Source organism: Neopsephotus bourkii, unplaced genomic scaffold (genome assembly GCF_033783945.1).
Source record: "Neopsephotus bourkii isolate Nb327-2 ecotype Australia unplaced genomic scaffold, CSIRO-AGI_Nbou_v1 NB_107, whole genome shotgun sequence".
In the NCBI taxonomy this organism is placed as follows: Eukaryota; Metazoa; Chordata; class Aves; order Psittaciformes; family Psittacidae; genus Neopsephotus; species Neopsephotus bourkii.
In genome coordinates, this window is record NW_026900624.1 from 9,516,349 (window position 1) to 9,539,652 (window position 23,304).

The window sequence follows — 23,304 nt, forward strand, 5'->3', positions numbered from 1 at the left end:
ATTCCCCATGCCCTTTTGTCCCATCAAGACTTAAGTAATGTCTCCATTTAGCCATACGTTTTTTGTGCAATATACCCTTTACCTCTTTATTCTGGATATCGATGTTGCCAGCTCAACCACTGCTCTTGAAAGCAGAAACTGCTGTACCATGCATTTGATTAGTGCATGGCATGAGAGGTCTGTTCTGTCAAGACTTCTGAGGATTTACCAGAAAAGAGAGAATGTAAGAAAACTTTTAAAAAAGACCTCCCTTCAGTAGTCTGTTGGATTTCTCCTTTTAGACATAGAATAACATACAAGTCCAGCCTTAACCAGGAATTCTTTACTTCTCGGATACTTAGGATCTGGTTCTCAGTTACAAGAAAGGAGAGTCCTGGTGGGGCTGGCAAGAAAACCTGTGTCCTTATCTTCTGTTGCCTAGCCCTAGCAGCTGCTCTGAACAGAGACTTGTGTGGCTTCACATGAGTGGGGTATGTGAAGAAAGCAGAAACACCCTCCATTTCCCTTTGTCTTTACCAACAACCTATCTTCTTCTTCTGACTTGCTTCTTGTCCAGCATGGAAGAACTGGCTCATGCAGGACATAACTTTGGGACTGCAATAGTTTCAGACTCTTTCTGATAAAGTAAGAATCCGTGACTGTGTACTTCTGGCCAATTTCCATCTACACTTTCACATTTATCAGAGAGTTTTGGACACTTACCCATCGTCATCAGCCTGCATATAACCTACTCCAATGTTCTTTGATTCAACTGTAGTTTCATTTACCCTTTCATCAGGACTAGGGCTCAGCCCATCTCTTATTTATGCCTTTGAGATACAAAACATATCTGTGGCATGTGGAAGCCTAAAGCACCAGTTCACTATTTCTGCTCAACATATAATATTTTGAATACATGTGAGGCAATGCGTCCTTACCCTATGGAAGAAATGATGAAAGAAACCTTTGTTCCTATTTTAATTTATTTGTGGTTTTTGTTGTTTAATGAATTAATGACATTTTTGTTTTCAAATTATCCCAAGTAGGTCAGATCAGGATGATTTGACTTCTATATTTATAGTAAAGAAACTGGCATTGATTAAAGTAATAATAGCACAGAATGATGTTTTTTGTTGATAAGTTACTAAGATTCAGGGTTGACTCATACTTTTCAGAGTCTGCTTCCATGATTTCAATCAAATATATACAGAACAAAGTCCAGATCTAGATCTTAACTGATACCCAAGGGTCTTGGAATTTTGATTCAAAGTCTTCTCTACTGCTAATGAAAGCTATGTTTTGTACCTGAATGAAAATATTAGAAAACCCATAATATCAGTATCCAAATCACAGGAGTGTACCTTATGATCACTGACAGAATCTTGCATAATAGGTCAAAGGAAACATGTTTAATATTAGATACTCAGGCTTTTGGCAAATAGGTTTTGATAAATTATTGATCAAATAATAACAGAATAACGCAAGCAATCATTCTGTTAGGTTTAGACTGGCAAATCGGCCTTTGTCCAAGTGCAAAAAAAAAAAAAAGCTTCCTATGCAACCATGTCTACTGAATTTTAAAGGGGTTTTTCCAAGTGCTGAGATCTATAATTTGTGTCCAAGTTTAATATTAATGAGAAGTAGCAGAGACTGCTCTACATACCACATTTCCTCAGTTATTTTTAGTTAACAACTTTGTTGGAAAGTTTACATCTGAATAAATTCAAATGCAAAAAGAAGTTAATTGTGCCAATTCTGCATCCCCCTTTTAAAGTTTATTTTTGAAATGGATTGAGAAGTGTACACATTCTTCCAGTATTCACATTCTTTTGCAGAATACAAGCTTAATGATCTACAGATGGATTGCTGAGCTTTTTTAACAGGCAATGTCTATGTTGATTTTACAACTTCAGAGAGAATAAATAGTATGAGAATAGATTCATAAACAGTCTGTGGTCTATGATTCAAAGAAACTATTAAAGTATTTATTCCCATCAAAACATATTTTCTACTTGTAATTGCCTCCTAGGATTTCAGGTAACAATTCCTATTGTATTTCTTTCTAGCGCTGTTAACATGAAGCATGATATGTGTCAACAAGATTTTTAACCCAAACATTATATATATTTACTTGGCTTCTTCAAAGTTGAAAGCATACAAAAAAAAAAAATAAAAAAGCTCAAGCTGTGAATCTCTGTGCATGTAATTTTCTTTACCTTCAACTGATATTCTACCTGTGAGCAGTCTGCAGATTTTCTCTCCCAAATTAAACTGGATTCAGAATCATTTCAGCCTCCTTAAATCCCAAAATATAAACTACAATTTTCAAGAGTAGCTGTTGCGGGGAGAAGCCTCATGCTAATAAAAAATAGCTTCAGAAGTCTGGTTTTTAAAGATCAAGTGCTCTGCAACCAAGACCTTTCAGAGATATCCCAGATTAGATGACTGAACACTTACATTACTTTTGTCATGTTTAAAAATGAAAGAAAAAAATCTTCTAAGTTCACCATCTTATTGACAGTCAGGAATGAGACAAAGGATCCAATGGACAGCTCTTTTATCCTGATGCATGAACTACACAGTGGCTTGAAGCATTGAAGTTAAGGATAACAGTCCCAAACTATGATTAGCACTGCAATTTCCATTAAAAAAAAAAAAACTACAAAGAACAAGCAAAGAAAATAAACCCCAAAGTCATTTGAGCATTGTTATACTTAAAATAACCAACTAAGATGTGAATACACCTGCTAAATAGAATCAAAATTGTTGTGTTTCATCCATGATGCTTACCCTTGGAAGGAGTACTGTGACTTATCCTTATAAAACACTGTGCTGATTTCAAAAGAACTTTAGTGACACATCAAACTGGGATCATGACCTTATTTAAACTCCACATGTGGAACACAACCAGTTTTATTAGTAAGTCCCATATTTTATGAGAGTAATAGAAAGGGAAAAGTCAGACAAACCATTGGGCACATCTCAACTATTTTTTCAAACTGTACTGGTTGGTCTAGTAGGAAATACTGTATCTGTTTATGAAACTTCTCATGGTTAGGTCCTAGGATCACAATGATCATGACTACACTGCTACTCCTAGCTGTGAGAGAGACAAGGAAATGAACTATACTGATTTACAGTTTGGTTTTTGCCTTCTGATCTCTACCATATTAAGGAAAGTGAAACAGATTTAGCACTGGAAAACAAAACTCATCTAACATTGTTTTGCACATTAAAATTTTTGCAACATTTCTAAAAGATTATATCAGTCATTGCTAGCAGAGCAAAAAATCTCACACTGTAAAAGCTGGTGAAATGTATTACAAAAGCTCCAACTTCTGCTTTCACCAGTTGACCTGAATATAACAACATCACTGGAAACCTTGCTATAAGCAAATCTCCTGAAACTGAGATGTCTTTGCAAAGAAAGCCTAACATCCATGGAGTTAAACTAATGCTCTCCTGAAATGGTACTGAAAGCAGTTATTAAATAGTGCTGAACTTGATTTGGAGAAAACAACCAAAGTCTTACCAGGATTTCTTTTAAGCATATGTTCTGCTTCTACAGCTGTTATCTGAGAGACTGTGGTGAACACATGGGCACAATGTACAGATGCCCGTTCCATACAGTACCGATGATAAATCTGTCTCTCCCCTGCTTCCTTATCAATGTCAAACTGTTAAATAACAAAACAAACAAAAATAAGACACCTGTGCGATATGTTCATCAGACTTGTTACCATGATTTCAAAGAGTTTAAAGGAGCAAGAGAGGTCACAATTCCTGCACAAGCATGAAAAAAATGGCAGTTTAGCAATGAAAGGAGACCCAGATTAATGATCCGACCGATTCCATGAAAGGTAAGTACCTGTGCTATCTGACCTGGTGGCTGGCAATATGTCATGCTGAATCTTGCCTGTACTTGTTGGAAAGCTTGGGAGAGTGGCGAAGTTGCTGGTATCTGAAGGTATAGGGGAGAGTAAAAAAAAAAGGAATGGGGATGAGGAGAGAACCTGGTGACTGTGTAAAATGCTGGGGATCATGGGTAGGCCAAAGAGGAATAGAGCTGTGGTGGAGAAGCAGGATGTAAGGACTCGGCCACAAATCCTGAGGGAACAAAGAAAATAGGAAATGAGATATTTTCTGATATTCAGAGATGTTCTTCCTCCAGCTTTACCACTGTTATTTACTGTTCTTTTTACTTCAATTTGAGCTCCATTAATTTCTAGAGGCAGAGATAAGTTAAACTGTTAGATAAGACAACCCCAAATACCAGAATATTTATGAATTACCTGAAAGCCTTGCAGGTTTTTTTTTGTTTGGTTGGTTGGTTTTTTTTTACTGAGCTTATCCTGATGGGAAGGAAATGCACATTACCTACTGAGCACACGCTTAAAGGTTCAAATGCTCACTAATGATGTCCATTGCAAAATTGCTGCAATGTCTAAAAAAGAGTAATTGCGCAATTACACAAAAAAGTACAATTGTCTAAAAAAGAGTGTGCTAATAGAGTGTTGATGATTACAATTAAATTACAATCCTCTTAGTCTTATATGATGTTTCACTTCTGGGAACAGAAATGTTGACCTCCTAAGGTCAACAGCATGGGCACCAAATAGACTGTGTGAGTTACATGGCTAGTGACAATGACTCTTAATGAGGTCTGTCATTATCACCGCCTAATGCTAGGTGCAGTCTGATTTTGATTGCATTTCACTATGTAACTTCATTGACCACAATAGATTTAACCATTATTGGAATATTAGGAATATATACTTACCTACTTAGACTTCCTTTTTTGTCATAAAAACTTTGCTTGTTGTGTCAAAAGTTACTAGATGTTTGAATGATGATTCCCTTAAGGGCTATTACTATGCATCTTGTACAGGATGGGCAGACAGCACTTTCTATATTTTGGACTATCTGACCTTTGCCACAGCATGTTGCTTTTAGTACTTTAGAACTCAGCCACAAATAAAGCTATTTAGATCATAACTTTTTACATGCTCAAGGTTGGTACAGAACATATTTCAAGAAATTTGAGCAAATGTGATCCATTTCAGGGAACAACATTTAAGCAAAAAATTTTTTATCTTTACTTAGGTAGGTATATATATATTTTTTTACAACTGTTTTGCTAAGAAACGTATATGCTTTTATCACCAAGCACTCTTAATTGTGCAGTAGTGCTACACTGCTGGTGGGCAAGTTGTTTCCACTATATAAACTGAAAATGCCACCCTAATGTGACGAGAAAAGAAGTCTTGAAAATCTTAGATGAAAAGCTCAAAAAGATAGATGCTTTCTTTTGATATTGATGATGCTATAAGACAACAGTTTCTAAGCTTGCAAAAGAGATTTTTAGGAAGAATCTTTAGGTAGGAAATATGCGTTACCACATAATGTTATTCATTGTGATACAATGTTTCAGTTGTATCTTTATATATTGTATTTTCTGCATTTCCCATGAGAATTTTGAAAGACAACCAATGCATAAAAGATCTTTTCCCTAGAACATACCTCATTTGTCACAGAAATTGAATGGTAGAAAAAGCACAGGGCAGGAGGGTAGGGGAGAAGAAAAATAAAGGTTAACTATTTTGACTCTTTAAGAGTGTCACAGTCTGACCTGTTAAAGCATTGAGTGTTCACATCTAGATCTGAAATCCACTGTACCTGTGCTCTGAAGTTATTAAGTACTTGGTATTGCTAACTCTAATAAAAGCTTCCCTAAAAAAAAAAAATCTGCATGATGTAGCTACCTTCTTTCACATGAGTGTGGCAAATTAATTCTCTGATATTTCTGGAGCATACAGATGTCACTGATTGATGCTGCAAAACAGCTCTTAAGAAAATCACATGTATGTTTTTCAGAACAGAACTCTTACATGCTGCAAGCAAGGTAGAAAGCTGCTTATTGAAGAATAACAAAACCAAAAATCATTATGAACATTGAACCATTCTGTGTACCAAAGATACGAAATCAGACCATTCTTTGGCAAACACACAAATGGGGTGGGGTACCACTGAACACACACAGCTATGCAAGTTTTGTTAAATACTTCTGACTTTGTATGAAAAATAATTTCAAAATAAGCAAACTTTCAAATGCTTTTCATTCTCTTTTCCCTTTCTCACAAAGAATGGATTCTTTATAAAATGTAATTAAAACCTAAATTTGGGACTTATATACTAACCATACATAAACCCTCACAAACACTATTGGGAGAAAGATTCATAAAAGGATCATTCAAAGCACCATGGCTTACTTCCTGCTAGCTTATATTACTTTGATTGCATGAAAGCATTTTACACATTTTACACATCTTGATGTTTGTTTTTTTATTGCTATTCATTTTTTCATCTTCTGGAAATGGGAAAGGTCGTATTTTGCACACGCCTTCATGACTTTTGGCATTCTTTTTCAAAGGTACATAATTCCATGTCTATTAATAACAATAAGCTGAGGAAAGAGTTCTCACATATCATCTGCTCTCCTTTTCCTGCAGTTTCCTCCAGTAAAGTAAGATCTTGGCCTCTGACCTCACTTACAGCGTGGAGTAAGAAACCTCACCATGCACTTCTGAGCAGGCTAGATGAGTGACTTTAGAAAATAAGCCTTGGGCAAGTTGAAGGGCAGGTTAAATGGAATTTAATTGATGAGACAGCGCAGGAGACAAATTTAGTCCACACAGTACTGTGCAAAGACAGCTGAGCTGGCTGCGACAGTATTAGCTCCAGAATTAGAAGCATCATGGGGCATTGGCACTGTATTGAGGAAATAGGCCAAAATGAAGCAGAACACCAGTGCAGGTAGTCTGCTCTTCACCCCCAAACCAATGTTTCTGCTCAGCAGTTGGCTCTGCTGCCTGGATTCTCATCCACCTTGGTTAAGGCACCTGTGAACATGTTCCATAGCGTTCACATTCAGCAAAGCGTGTGTGAAGTGTGTCATGCTTCCTTTTGTTTGTTTGCTGTTATCAGCAGATGGGAACACTAGGAAATGTGCAAATAAAAGCTGCATCAAGACAAAAAACAGACCTAAGTCAGATTAACTGTTTATAGAATCATTTTGGTTGGAAAAGACCCTTAAGATCATCAAGTGCAACTACTACTCGGTGACCTTTAAAGACTTATGACTTCAATATTTACTTTCCTGCAAATGTTCCATTGCTGCTCCCAGTGAGGATCCCCTCCTACTCTGACTGTAGAAACCAAGCAGGTTATTAGAATTTACAAGACAACAAGGATTAGAGAGGAAAATGCCCCTCTTATAAGGCCATTCTAATCTTAAAGCAAACCAGGGAGATGTTCCACAGGCATAAGTCTTTGGACTAAAATTTGCATTTGCTGCAATGCAATTCTGAGGAAAAAAAATTCAGCTCATTTCTGTCCTTCCTATCGATCAATGTGATGGGCATAACAGTTTATTCATGTCTTAAAACGTAGCATGTTAGGGGGAACTATAGGTAATCAATGAACCTTCCAGCACAACATTCTAAGACAACTAAGGTGGCCTTTGAATACAAAAAGAAGAGAATATCAAACAGTTATGGAATACTGGTGTTAGGTCTCTCTTGGAAACAGGTAACATCACTGAAGCAATAAATCCAAATTAGAAATTCCTACTTCAAAATGATAAAGACAGGATTTACAAAAGCACAAAGAAGAATGATTTGAGAGTGGAAAAGAAGGAAAGACTATATTAGCTACGTAAATACTGTTCTGAAAGAGAAATTATTTGTCGTGGTCTGCACACAATCTCTAGGTACTGACACTAGACTATGATTTCATAAAGAAAAAAAAGCATAATGAATGGAAATTAAACCAAATTCAAACTGGAATTAAAATAATTAATTCTGACAATTAAAACTTTGTGACACCTTTGCATAAATTATGTATATTCCCCTGACCACTTGAACCTTACAGAAACATTATCTACTCAAAGTAAGCAGTTTGTATCTCAAATAAAAGGCATAGATTTGATGCATGAATGTTTAGTTGAGGACTATATGTAGAGAATGATCTCTTCTAGTCTTTAAAATCAGTGGCATGCTTGAGTTCACAAGGTGATTTTGCAGTAGAATCAGAAGCAGTCAGAGATAGGCTTGAAGTTCAAATTCCAATCAACCAAAAGGTAGAAAGGAAATATCTTCACTTCTGGCATAATCCCACTGGCTGCCATTGTCTGCATTATGTAAGAATTACTCTTTTTAAAATCCAGCGTATGTCAAGTTTAACTCCCACTTATTGTTATCTTGTGCAAACAGAACTTTCATTCTGGTAGCTCTGCCATGCCAAAAAGGAATGAAATTTACACTTCCTGGCTTAAGTCAGATTTCCATTAGCTGCTGTACTAACAAAGCCGATCAGCTTTGCATAACAGTGAGCTCAGTGACAGCCGTGACAGTACTGCACTAAATGGAATGAGAGCTTGTGTTCCTATATTGTCAGCATAAAAGCTCTTGACTATTTATTTTCATTGGGATTTTTATTACTTTTTCTTTTAGATTTCTTGGGTAGAATTCATCATTCTGCAAACTATATTCAGCTAGACTTGTACAACTCAAATATAAAATGTTCCTAGGTCTAAATAAAAGTATTATACATTAACAGGGCAAACTTCTATAAGTAAAACCCCAATGAAGAATGAGAATAGGTTTGTTTTTTTCTCCTCCTTGTCATTTTTTTCCATTATAAATCAAGGTGATGCCCTGACTCAGCTGTTTACCCATGGTTCTTCAAATGCTTAAAAGCAGATAAAAGTATCAAACTCTAGCAGACACCATGCAAGTCACCTTCTGTTTTGTTCTTTTTCTTTTTTTTTTCCCTCTTTCCCTTCCTTCCTCCAGTGATTTAAATCAGTGAATTAAATGTGTATCTAAGAACAAAAATGTACAGCGAATTGCTGTTCAATTGCTGGTTATTGCCTCAGTGCTCCTCTTACCTCAGGCCATCCGTTATTTGTTAAATGCTGCTGAGGACACGACAGTATTCACCATGTGCTGCTGCACACTAGAGGTTTCCTCTGGAGCAGCAGCAGCTAAATTTCTCCCAGTACAATTAATTAATTATTGAACTAATTCATGAATTAAGGCTATAAGAACTGTATAATCTTTTACAGTAATTTTGTGTAAGAACCAGGATCTTGTCTCCAGCTAAGGCAAAGAGCAAATGGGTCAGGATGAGGTCAGGAGTCCGACAACATTACAGTCTTACATCCATAGTGGATTCTCTTATCTTCCAGCAAGTTACAGCTCTAATCTACTAGACTGACTAGTTTTTCGGTCCCCATTGGAAGCATCTTCTTACAGCTTACAGGCTGCCATGCGCCCTCAGCTCATGAAACCAAGGGTTTTGGTAGCCTACAGTTCAGGCCTCTATATAATTTAAGTAGTCTGTAAAGAATCATGCACCACAGTGTGCCAACCTTTCGCTAAGTCATTCTTACCTTTCCCCCAAAAGCCTAGTAAGGCTGAAGGTCAAGTTTTCACAGGCCCAGGTTTGAGAGGGCTATCAGAAGACCACATAGAGCCCTTCCAGTTTTATCACCTGACATGGGCTGGTGACTTCAGTTCTTCGTTCACTAGAGTGCTAGAGAAAACCTCAGCCCACACTGCATTACGCAGGTCTCTGCATGACCACTGATATTGACGTTCACTCCAAGCAGGCTGGGACTTGGACCAAAGTTTTCTCTGCTCTAAAGCTACTGACGTCACTGGCTTACTTCAGAGAACACATTCGTACCTTCCATATTTGTGCGAACTGGCACCTATTGAGCTTTGCTAGGAAGGTGAATTAAAGTGGGATTTTCCACTGTGGAATCCAGAGAAAGAAAGAACATCTCAGTAATCCTTTGTATTTTTAAAGGGGATCTTTCAACTCATCTAGTATCTTCTGGTCCTGTACAGGCGTAGTTTAACACCGACAGAGAATAGTGTTGCACTGCGTGGGCACTTGCAGATGCATGCCTCTGTGTGTGCAGAGCAGGCAGGGCTAGTGATGAGGACAAATTGGGAGTGTGTTAGAGTCAGGGCTAACATGAAATACCATGGTGAGGAACAACACATTGGTCACACACACCCAGGGCATGGTGGAAGGAGGGAGAGAAAGCCTGAGAAGATGCCAGGTAAATATCTTTCGTCAGTCATCAAACAATCATGTCATGGTTTTGCCTGTGGATCCCCCTGTTAAATCCTTCAACATTGCAGGAAAGCACTTGGCCTCAGAGGGCTGAGTACAGCTCCCTGTAGAAGGCATTCTAAACCAGCTTTTTTGGGGACTGCACTGGGGACTAGAAAATGGAACACGAGGTTTCCTCTTTTCTCTGTAGGAGCTTAACATGCCTGATTGTCTCTCAGCACCTACCCTCGTGCTGCAACCATTTTTTATGTGATATCTGACATAGCACGTTCTACAGTTGCATCCTTCCCACCTATCTCAGCTGCTGTACGTAAAGCTGGTGAAAATTCTGTTCTAACCATGAAAAGCTGATCAAAAGTGAGAGCATTATTTTGCTTTAAAGGAAGATAATTATGCAATAACACTGAAAGAGGAAAACAACTATTAATACTTTGGGGTGGGAGGGGATGACACTCTCTCTCTATATATATAGTCTCATCCAAAGATTTAATGTTAGGAAGCCCTGGAGAACTTTCTTCACTGGGAAAATTGTGTGTTTGACCTTACTAGTTTACTACTAGAAGAGAGCAATGAGAATAACTTCTGAATACTTAGCTATATGTACCATTTAATTACTGTACTCTAGATCAACCTCTCAGGTCACTTTTGGGCTAGATTGACCTTTTTACATCCAAAGAAGTTGTCACTAGGATATCCGATCCCTCACTAGAAGTTAACTTTGTCAGGAAGAGCTTTATCACCCTATAAGCATGTCATAGTATAATAGCTTGGCATCGTTTCATCTACTAGTACCTTTAAATGGAAATAACTCCACAGAGGGCATAAAGCTTATGGTCTAAAAATCAGCAAATTTCCTCCCTTAAATATTATTTACCGCAGTTTATAGTAATATTTTAAACTGATATATATGTTTCATTCCATATGCATACGCATGTTTCATTCCTCATATTCTTTGAATGTAGAAAAATCTGAATAGAAATTTCTGTATTTATGACGTAGCTGATAGTTGCCAATGGAATTTGTGAAGCTTTGCAGAAGGATGGACAGTACCTTATCACATGAAATTTGCCATGTCATGTCAACAGTAAGAGTGATATGGATACTGTGGGTATATTAAAAATACATTAAAATAGATAAGTCTGCTCAGATGTAAGGTAATTACGTATTCTTTTGAGTACACAAAGAAAGGGTGACACACTTAAGGTTATCATGAAGGAAAAAAGAAGTTTGCTTTTGAGAAAAGCAGACTGTTTGGCCAGACTACTTGGAGCGTACCAAATCAACAAGAATAAAAAGCAAAGAATAATTTTCTTTAGGATTTCCTTTACAAAAGGAAGGCAAGGCTCCGACAGTCTTTTTAGCATCAGGCTGTAAAACAACCAGCATTCTCTTTTTTTAAACTCTAATTTCTCATTTTAAATGGCCTTTTTTATTGTTTTTTTTTTTCTGTGGCTTCCTTACTAACAAATTATGTTAGACTGAATCAAGGGTGAATGAATAAAGTTACTGCTGAAAAGCCCTCATTTTCTTAAGCTTTAAACCTGAAACCACATGGTTTTAGTTCTTTTAATCTAACTCCATCCAGAGAAAAATAATTTAATGCAACTTTAAAGCTAGAGTTTGCATATCTACACATAAGGGGAATATGAGGGAGTAGGAACGTCTAGACTCCTAGACAGCATGACCACGTTATTCATGCTGCCTCACTAATGCATCTAAGAAATGTATAATTTAGGAGACTAGTTTTCCTAGGTGATAGATGGAGACAGATCTTTCACATGGTAATCCGGGGATGTTTGCCTTATCCTAATTGTGAAAAGGCCAGTGTAACTCCACTGATGGTATAAACCTAGTAGGAGCAACCACCTATGTTATCTCATTTTAGGCAGAGACAATTCCCCTACACACTACCATGCTGCAATCTTTATGCAGAGCAATAAATGAGTAGAGTGCCTTTTACTCTTAGTGCATTCAGTATATTCAGTAGTTGCCTTTGAAAGAAAAGGAAATAAAAAAATAAGAGGGAGAGGGTGTTTCCTTGAAGTACAAGGGAATTACAATCTATTCTGTGCTTCTGAATAACGCCAGTAGCATGCTACTACTTGGACCTTGTCTTTGAAAGACACTGCTCCACAGTATGTCAAGCTTCAAACATCCAGTTGAAAATTGCCAACTAAGTAATTTTCTTTACTGCTTTTAGCCAAGGAAATGCAAGGACAGTGAATAAGGCAGTTGTTTGAGCCTTTTAACCACCTCTACCCTCACTAAGTGCTGGAATGCAAAATAATCTTGAATTCAGTTTATCTGTAACCATATTAGAAATCCTAGATCACGTAATGTATTCCTGCTGAAGGGAGTGCTAAAGACATCTGGGTCCTTGAAATGTTGATTTGTGTTATGCTTTGAGTGGAAATAGAACATGGAAAACCAAAACCACCAGACAGTCTTCAGAAATTCCAAGAAACAGATGTGGGTCTTTTGAACTCAGAAAATACTTCTTACATTTGTTAGTTACAAATTAAGGATAACCTGAAAAGCTTGAAAGTAGGAGGACTTATTATGACTTGCAAGAATTAATAAGTAGGCTGAGGGGGGAGTGGGGTGGGAAGATGGAGTGATAAAAATGTCTCTTACCTGGTCAAGATTGTTGTAAAAATCTATGCTGGCTGCACACAGATATCTCCCAAGCAGAGTCGCATGGGTAGTAAAAATTGTGGCCACACGAAGCTTCCAAGATCGAGACAATATCAAACCCACTCCTGCCTGCCACTCATGGAAGTGGGCAATTATATTGGGCTTGTCATCAAACTGACAGGAAAGCTGAAAACAATTGAAAGAACATACATTAAAAACACATTATATCCTGCCCACCATCCCAGCTGCAGAAACCTCTTTTTTCTCATGCCTTGCTCTGTGTGCTTGCTTTCTTTCACATCACAAAGCAGTACAGTGTTTTAAGCAGTCGTGTGTCTTGATTCCCATCAAGCTCTAATCCTTAGGTCAAGAAACACATGTGCCTCACTCAGAGGCAGTATCTTTCCTAGAGTACTGGGGAGCAGAGTCACTCTTCTTCCTTTTAACTTGCTGTTCTGCTGTTGAAACTCTTGTTTGATAAGAAAATAGGACAGATGTATTATTCTGCAAATTAACAGAGTTTCCTCTTTTTAGGTAGGCTGCAATACAGTCGCATATGAAGTCACAGTGCTATCATTAATGCTTTCTATCCATATTCCCTGTGCAAGGTAGCATCTATTTGCTGAATTATGGCTTAACTAGCTTCAAGGACAGTCTGTGAGTGTGACAACTTAACTACCATAGGTGAGAAAAAGGGAGTTTGAGATCCTACTTGTAAGAGCATCTGATGACAAATAAGGGAGTTGAGAAGAAACAGAGGGGGAAGTGACAGTAAAGACACAACAGATTTCACATAGGAGAGCCTTCCCCTCCCTGCCCCCTTCTCCAGGGAAAAAGTATAGTTAAGTGACCACTTAAGATTTAAGTTTTAAATACAAATTTGATCTACATAAAGTATCAACTTCCTTAAAATCACAGTTTTCAAACTGGAAAGTAGGAAGCGCATACCAAAGCTTTGTTTCTGCCCTGCTGACAAAGTTGGAATCTGAAAATCTCTAGATTTAAAAACTGTACCTCTTTTAAAAACCAGGCTGTTAACGATCCAAAAATCACAGCATCATTGGCTTCTCGGTCATGAAAAGGGATCCCTATGTTGCTGGCATCCCAAAAGTCACCTTTCCACCTGTCCAGGTTCCAAGCCGCTGATCCTATATCAAACAGTAAGACATATGGGCTGCCCTCTATCAGCCATCTTCCAAAAAAGACCTATGGGGAACAGGCAAGGATACAACCAGAAAATGTTACAGTAAATGTAAAGGCCAGGTAGCATAACTGTTTTCATCCATCAAATCTCAAAATTTTACATAAGGAATATGTGATCATAGTTCTACATACCTAAGGTTTGTGGTTTTCCTTGCAAAATACATGGAGTAATACTGGATCAAAGGCAAGGGTGAAAGGAAATTACAATCTTTAAGAATATTTGGGTTTAAGACTTTAATTTCAGATTTTCATCACAATATTTTTTCCATTTTTTTCCATTAAAAAAAGTTTAGGAAGACTAGTTTGAATAAGGAGGTCTTATGCTATATTGGAGTATCTATACCATTTTTGTTCTTATTTCAAAACTCTTATTTTTTTCACTAAGATTTGTCACCAATCTCTTGCTATTTATGTTAGATTACCAGTGATAGATTTGATAGGATAGGTGTTTGGGACCTGCATGTACCATGACATTTCCTCATCCCACGCAAGCAGCACAGTTGATGCCATTTGGCAGAGCGGAAGGAAGGATCAATCAGACTGTATAATAATGTATATAATGTATAAAACCACATCAACCTAAAAATACAGCTTTCCTGCTTTACCTGCATGGATGTAGTTAAATATCTCTAAGAGTATGTAGAACTTCACCGATACAAACTACCTGCCCAACCAGGAGAGCAAGCTGAACTATCATAAGGTAACACAACACAGCTAGGCCTGCATTACAGGCTGCACCACTCTGCACATTCAAATTTCACTTTAATTCTACCATCAAAAAGGCTATAGTAGCAGAGACATATTAACTAGGAAGAAAAAGGCACTACAGGGAGGCTAGTGCAGCTTATACTCCATGTGGAGGAATCTTTTATCCACTTTTCAATCTCTTCTAATTCATCAACCCCTGAGACACCAGGGATTGAACCCAGCCCTACAGCTACAGTGGGCTGAACTGAGATCAGGTCTTGAAAACAGTGAGATGAAAGCTCTTAGACCTGTTTGCACAAAAAATACAGGGTCTGACAAAGACAGGTGTGTGAAGGAGGGTCATTTCCTTATGTACTTATTTCAGGCTATCTAGGTTCCTTATTTAGGAAAATGAGGTTAAAAAGCAGGAAGTTTGTGTGAACCCAGACTTCACCTAAATATGGAGCTAGGTTGTGGCAAGTAACAGATGACCTGAGAAGTTTGGAAGTGTTCCTAGGTCCCCTGATTTAAAGGGACATATTGCGATGCATAAGCAAAATCCAGACATAAATGTTAATAGGATAAGTGCAGCTCCTTGAAAATACAGCATCATTAGATATCAAAGCTATACTTGACGTACCTGGGACAGATTTGCTGCTATATATGAATACTCCAGCAACACAACGTATGTTAGGCAGGCAGAGTTGGCTGATTAAATTGAACATATTGCCTAAACAGCATGAAGTGCATAGATATAGCATTTCAATTAATCTGCCCCACAGACTATAGCTTTTTTCTAAACAAAGGAATGTTACACAGCTTGTAGCAACATCTCTTTCTAAGCAACAGAGGCAACATGGAGAACCTGATCAATCACTTATGAAAATTTGATTAGAAATTAGAAATGGCAGTTAGATTAGACCTTTTAGTTTGAATCTCCGCCTGAACGATGCATGCATCCCACAGCGTTAATGTCCCTGACAAACACTTTCCCAAGCTGTTGCATATATAAATCCAGCAATACACTTCTACATGATATGCAGTGGGGCATTAGATCCTAGTAGCAGCAGAACTGTTGTTACAAAGGGAGATATCACACTGACAGTGCAACAGCTGGTGGCAGCCCAAGAATTTTATGAATTTCTACATTAAAATATGCCATGCCCTTCAGCAACAGAACTTTGTAAGAATGCTTCCTTGTGCCTGCCTCTCAATGCTTTTCACATCTGTTTGACACACATTATAAGCAGACAATTTTTCCTCCTGCAAACTAGCACCTCTGGGAGACTCAATGCTGAATCAGAGAGAAGGCGAGTTCTTAATCTCTGATGAGGACTTTCAAGAAAAGAGGTCAGATTTAGCATGTGTGGAATTTAGCAAGTGTGGAATTTAGCAAATTCCACCTATTTTCAGGTAATCAATTGTCCTCAAGGCTGCAGCTGCTTGCGACTTAGTAGCCTGCCCATCAACACAGCAGATTCTATTCCTTTCAGCAGATCAGCTTCATTAAGAGTTTCATTCCTAGTTGATTATTGAAGAAACTGAGTCACATAAAGGTTATGAGGTTCAAGATCACAGAGAAAACAGTGGTTAAAAATTGGGTAGGATACACATGAATTCATACTTGTGCTGTGGTTTAACCTCTCTTCCTGGGAAACAGACAGCTAGTTGCATTGAGCTGAGGAAGGAGACTCTTTGTCAGTTGGGTGCTTTTCTTAAGTCACCCTGTGGTTTGTCTCTTTCTGGCTTTCAAATCAATGCTACGTAAGAAAAAATGTGAGCTAGCGGAACGCTCTTCTCTGTCCAGCACAAGAACACCAAATGTAAGGGTACAGTCAAAGTAAGGTCATATTATCTACTAAACTATCACTGTATTTAGAGACTAGATAAATAAGTCATTAAGCCAATTAAGCAGACTTGCAGGTAAATAACTGTTAAAACCTATAATTGGAGTTAAAACCTGTAATTGGATAAACTAGTTCTTCCTCAAAAATAACCTGTAACGAATTGACTCTGCTGTTCTAACAGTGGATTCTGAGGCTTCCCCATTGTGACATTGACCAGGATTGCTGTGTCAAGCGGAATGGCAAGAGCATTAACCAAAACTGTAATCTCCTCAGAGTCAGCTTTGTTGCCCTGGGAAGCAGTAGCACATCTGATTTACCTGACACCCTTGGCTTTTCATGGTGTCCATTGCCTTCTTAACTGCAGGGTTTGGAGGCTCACATGCTTCTGCCTGAGTCTTCACATTCTGCTCAAAATAGGGACCAACCAGAAAATAGTTTTCACCCCATTCATCTGCTGTAGTTTTGGCTTTTGTCTGGATCACGGTGTAAATGCCTCCCACTGCAAAAGAAGGTCACAAAGAAAATGAAATAGAAAAGGCCACAGGCCATAAAGCTCTGGAGTAAGCTCCAACTTGTAGGTAAGATATACAGTAAAAACACTTCATATATTCAGATTTTAAGTGAAACCCATACTTAATCAAATAAATAGAAGTTCAGTCTCTTAAATGGAATCAGACCTAAGATGAAAAGAATCTTACAGATGTATGTTCCTAAATCAAGCTCACGGTTCAAGAATTTCAAGTCATATAGACATGGAACCACAGAAGGGAATCTATGCATAATGTTATTCTTCTCCACTTCATTAGGCTCAGAAAGCTAAGAAACTAATTTACAATCATCATACTCTTCCACAGCTCCTCTGGACAGGGATTTAGAGAAATCTTAGGTAAGTAACAACTATGTATTTCCTTCTAGTTCCCCTGCTCACAAGATAAGATTAACTGAATAGCTTGGATTCATAGAATCATAGAATAGTTAGGATTGGAAAGGACCTTAAGATCATCGAGTTCCAACCCCCCTGCCATGGGCAGGGACATCTCACACTAAACCATGTCACCCAAGGCTCTGTCCAACCTGGCCTTGAACATCTCCAGGGATGGAGCATTCACAACTTCCCTGAGCAACCAATTCCAGTGCCTCACCACCCTTACAGAAAAAATTTCCTCCTTATATCCAATCTAAACTTCCCCTGTTTAAGTTTTAACCCATTACCCCTTGTCCTGTCAGTACAGTCCCTAATGGAGAACCCATCCCCAGCATCCCTATAGCCCCCCTTCAGATACTGGAAGACTGCTATGAGGTCTCCACGCAGCCTTCTCTTCCCCAGGCTGAACAGCCCCAACTTTCTCAGCCTATCTTCATACAGGAGGTGCTTCAGTCCCCTGATCATCATCATGGCCCTCCTCTGGACTTGGTCCAACAGGTCCATGTCCTTTTTATGTTGAGGATGCCAGAACTGCACACAACACTCCAAGTGAGGTCTCACGAGAACAGAATAAAGGGGCAGGATCACCTCCTTCGACCTGCTGGTCACTCTCCTTTTGATGCAGCCCAGGATGCAGCTGGCTTTCTGGGCTGTGAGCACACACTGAAGCCAGCTCATGTTTACTTTCCCATCAACCAACACCCCCAAGTCCTTCTCTGCAGGGCTGCTCTGAATCTCTTCCCTGCCCAATCTGTAGCTGTGTCTGGGATTGCTCCAACCCAGATGTAGGACCTTGCACTTGGCATGGTTAAACTCCATGAGGTTGGCATCAGCCCACCTCACAAGCGTGTCAAGGTCCCTCTGGATGGCATTCCTTCCCTCCAGTGTATCAACCGAACCACACAGCTTGGTGTCGTCGGCAAACTTGCTGAGGGCGCACTCAATCCCACTGTCCATATCAGCGACGAAGATGTTGAACAAGACCGGTCCCAACACCGATCCCTGAGGGACACCACTCGTTACTGGTCTCCAGCCAGACATTGAACCATTGACCACAACTCTTTGTGTGCGGCCATCCAGCCAGTTCTTTATCCACCGAGTGGTCCATCCATCAAATTAATGTCTCCCCAATTTAGAGGCAAGGATGTCATGTAGGACAGTGTCGAACGCTTTACACAAATCCAGGTAGATGACATCAACTGCTCTGCCCCTGTCCATCAGTTTCATAACCCCATCACAGAAGGCTAACAAATTGGTCAGGCATGAAAACATATATATTCAGATAAACATATAATTTTAATTATGTGAGACAAGTCAATGTTCAACACATAAAGTGACACAGTTATACATCTGTCCTTATGGTGTGGTAAATACATCATATGAGCATAAGGCACTTCAACAGGGATAAATATGGGGCTTGGTAGAAATCTTAGTCAAGAAACTCATTGGTCTTAATTGGCAGAAATACAGAGCTTACCATAAGGGAACATTTTTGTGCAGAGCAGCCTGGTGACCCAGGGAAAAGAGAAAATACATACTTGCAAGATGAAAGATACTAAATAACATGACAAAGCTCTAGTCATAAAGTCATAAAAAAAACCCAAAAAAACCTCTTTCACCACCATCACAACAATGGAGATCAACCTGTTTCATACTCCAAGGCATTCAACATTGGGATCAGCAAGGTAGCCAAGTTTCCACAGCTATTAATTTTAAGAGTAGTAAGAAAGCTGCAGCTCAGGACCTGAAGACAGTCTGGACCTTTGGTTTATATAGCCAACAGCCTACTGCTTCTTTTCACAAGGTTTTGCTTAGGATCACTGTGCGTCCTAAGGCGTACCCTGCCAAAGATGTACAGAAAGCCTACTCTGAGAAGAGTGGAGAGTGTGCTGTGCTCTGCCGTTGTAATCTGTTGCACAGCAAAGTAAAGTAAAACATTTCAGGGTACAGGTTTGCCAGAAATGCAATGAAAAGTACTTAGGATAAAAGCAAGAGTACGTTTTTCCCGACTGTAAGAACTCCTCAGAAGCTAGGTGCCTTAAAAGTTCTGTGTTACCTGGTCCTAAAACTGGCTTTTTGTCTTCCCTGTTCCTGTGGAAACATGACTCACAAAGCATGTCTGTGCATAAGCTTTAATTGACAGGGGAGGGAAACTGTGCAAGTGAAACTATGTATGTGGGAAGTGTTGGGCATAACTTAAAAAAAGACTTCTTGAGAAGAACAAAGCAATGTCTAGAATAATGTACTGGTTTTTGAAATTACACTTTGCCATAACAAATTCAAGGAATACATTATATATCCTTAAGAGCTTAATTCTGCTCAGTTACTTTGAATTCCCTGGAAATACCTATGTAAGCAATGCACTACATGTCCCACTGAATAACAGAATAAGGGTTTACATATTCACTTGGAGCCTAAAAGAATTCTCTGATTACTTCCAACCTTATTCTTCTCCTGTACGACATTTTAAGGTCATATTACAAACACAAAACTTTTCCAAACAGAGATGTACCAAAATCCCAGGATGTTGTAAGTTTCTGATTACCACCTCTGAAGTTTTTTACTTTGAAACAGGTTTTAAAACAAACATTAAATGACAAAAAGAGAAATAGCTGCAGAATCAGGAGAGATCAGATCCAGACAATTGGTTGAGATCATCACAAACATGGGGAATTAGCAGTAAAATGTGGATGCAGGGCTAATTACACATTCTGATCTCCATCTAAATGCTTTCTTCAAATATTTTAAGTTTTAATCATTTTCAAATGTCCCCGAGAGAAAAATGCTTCCATTATTTATTTTTAGAACTTGTTTTTAAGTTTTTCACCAGAAACAAGAAAAGAAAAAAAAAAGAAAACCAAGTTAAAAGTTAAACCAACAACAAATCTTTCCCCCCATTTATTTCTTTTTCATTCTTCCTCTTTCTCCAGGGAGGAATAAATTGGCATGGAAAGAGGGACTGAAATGCTTGAGAAGGAAGGATTTCGTTCATTTAAGAAAAGTTGGATTTTGTTTTTGTTTGGTTTGTGGTTTTTTTTTAGTGACCTCTTAAAAAAAAATGTAAGATGAAAACAGAAAATAGTTCATAGAATTATTTTTAAAAGTTACAATGTTTTCAAATGTGTTACCACTACTATGAATTTGTCTAAAGGAGTTATCTGCAGCACTCCAGCCATTTTCTTCTTTTCTCATTTCAAGTCTTTGTGCATTATTTCTTTTGTATATTTAAAATCCTTAGAGCCCTCCAGGATAAACATCAGAACCATCTAAATAAAAAGTCTGATTCAAGAGCAGTATCACAATATCATATCACTGTTGATGATGATATTAGGCAGAAATGGAGATCTAACTATGCAACTCGAGATCTTTGTGCAAGATCTAATATGCAGATGTGCTTTCTGCCGCAAGCTGTTACACAGAAAGATGCATCGCCAATGTCTTTTGTCACCTGACGAGGAAGGATCTACAGCTCCCACGATTAGCCAGGAACTGTGCTGAAAAGGAATGTCTTCTGGATCTGTAATCCTTTGAGCATGGAATTGCCAAAACTCCTCAAAACTGCCAGAGATACCCACCATTCATTTTACCTGCTCTACCACCCATGCAACGTCACAGAAGGATAGAGAGTAGGAGCAGCAGAAACCAAAGAGGAAGGAGAGAGGAAACAAAGCTGTGCACATAAGACAGAGATAAGTGGAGATAGTCACTGATCATGAGTCCTTCCACACATACCTTTGCTACACAGAGACAGAGGATCAGGGAGCTCCCAGGGCTCTTCAGCCTCCTTGCTATGGCCTGACCAGGCCACTCTGAAGGCCATAAAGTTTTCCTGAGGACCATGGCTGCCATGGAATCCAAAAGAGCACTGGGACCCCATCTTCAGGATTCAAATTGACTTCAGTGCCACAATTAATAGTTACAGTTACACCAACCATTCTTTCACCCCTTCCCATCAGAATGTGCCAGAATGTGTCTATAGAGGTGTGATAAAATTGGGCTTGAACATATTTTTTTCTAGCATTTGGCTGGAAATGTACTTATTTATTTATTGCCTGTTTTGATATCTAGGGATCATTTATAGAATAAGTTTGCAAAATGTATCAGGTGAAAAAAACCCCAGCATCTTCTGATAGCAGATGTTTTTCACGTAATTTTTTGGCTAATTTTGTAACCAAGACTCATCAGAAGATAGTAGTTCTCCAAATTCTGTGAAATTCTGGCATTCCAAACACAGTCTGAAATAATATTGAAACACTGAAATTTATGACATATGTCTGTGGTACAGAAGCTATTTCTGTGTGCATCATCTCCAGTGCACAAGATTTTATTTGAGATTGATTTGAGGTTGATATACCATCCCACTCAAAAAATGCACTGAGCTTTGATGCTGTGCTTATGCCAAGTTTATGCCAACACATCCCAACTTCCCAGAGTGTGTTAGTTCAGGTGTATCACAGATAACAGCATTCACCTTCTCCCAAGGAACTTTCACCATGGAAAGACGGTTAACACAGAAGAGGTAAAGTGCTTCTCCTACTGACTTCAGTGGATTCAGGATTTAATTTCCTAGAGTCCAGATTTTCACCAAAGAAACTGTGCACAGAGCTCTGCTCCAGGGAGAGCTGAACAAGGTTTGTTTTTAGCAGAGTCTTCATTCTAATAGGGATGGGAAAAATATTTAAGATTCATCTACCAATGACTCTTAAGCTAATCTGTTCACAGCTGAGTGGTGACATAAGCTGGCTGTTTGCCCAGCATTTTTAAGCATCCTTCTATTTTCTGTCTAAAAACTGTAGTAGTACAGTAGGAGATACTGAATCTAAATATTACTGGAATTATTTTGAAGACATCTTTATAGAGCACAGACCAGATTTTGAACACTCTCAGCCCTTCTTATTAATGTATCTGAAAATCCATTAAATTACCACTGTTATTCTGTCTTACAGACCTCTTCCCCAAAACCAGGTTAAATACTTCAGTTTTCAGTGGGTAAACATTTAAAAGAAGTTGAAAAGGATGGAGTCATTTTCGCTGTGGAAAATGTCCAGGACTGCCACCATTACTCCTGCAACAGCTTTTGGCTGCTCCCTGTCAATAATTTCCATCTGTGGGGCTTCCAACACAAGAAGTTCCTGTCCTTAAAGTTTACATTGGTCTTCCTGTTATGGAAGAAACAAAACCAGTCTTCCTTTTACAGTGTGCGCAGATATTTGACCAGACCTGGCTTTACCAGAGCACAGTGGTCAGGACAGAAGGGGTAGGGCGAAAAATACTAAGCTTGACCATGATTACTACCAGACTGTGTGGAACTGTATTGCCCTGGGACCCTTGCCTGCCTGCTTTTTTGCCCTACTGCCACCAAAACACAGTAGATCCACTCCACTCCACAACATGGGTCTTGCCCATCAGTGAATAGCCAAATAAAGCAAGGAAAATCTTACAAAACAAATTACACTTTGTTATTTCTTTGGCAGAGAACTTTCAATGCAAGATGATCTTGAAGTTATGCTTCGTTTAGGTGGCAAGTTCCTTTTCACATGACATGAAGAAAGGGGAGGGAGAGCAACACTGCCAAATGAGCCTTTTTTGTTTCTCAGTTTCTTCTTCAGCTACCTTACATTTGCTTGCTCCAAACAGAGAAGAAAAAAGAGAAACTGAGATGCCAATGCTCTCCAACATAGATATCAGAGGCTGCCACTTAGCATAGTCAGCAGCGGGGAGAGAGAACATAAAAAGAAAGCATGGAGAAGTAGAAAGCTTTGCCTTATTAGAGCACGTTAAATTACCTGGAGTTTAAAAAAAGAGAGACACTTTCATTATGCCAGCTGCTGAGAAAGAGGTGATGAGACCCTGGAAATAATGGAAACTTGTAGATCTCTGAGCACT

The 23,304-nt window shown here is 38.7% G+C and overlaps 1 protein-coding gene across 6 annotated transcripts in view; it reads right to left on the bottom strand.

Moving 5' to 3' along the window:
* GYS2 (glycogen synthase 2) overlaps positions 1 to 23,304 on the bottom strand; it is a 42,305-nt gene that overhangs the window by 15,503 nt on the left and 3,498 nt on the right. For 5 of the 6 annotated variants that reach the window (XM_061360056.1, XM_061360061.1, XM_061360029.1 and 2 more), the window contains 4 exons: positions 16,811 to 16,992; positions 13,771 to 13,962; positions 12,757 to 12,942; positions 3,512 to 3,656 (listed from right to left, as the gene is read on the bottom strand). In XM_061360056.1, coding sequence (XP_061216040.1) covers positions 3,512 to 3,656; positions 12,757 to 12,942; positions 13,771 to 13,962; positions 16,811 to 16,840 — 553 coding nt within the window. In that variant the 5' untranslated portion in view covers positions 16,841 to 16,992. The remainder of the gene's footprint in view (positions 1 to 3,511; positions 3,657 to 12,756; positions 12,943 to 13,770; positions 13,963 to 16,810; positions 16,993 to 23,304) is intronic. The other variant, XM_061360047.1, reaches the window with a different exon arrangement.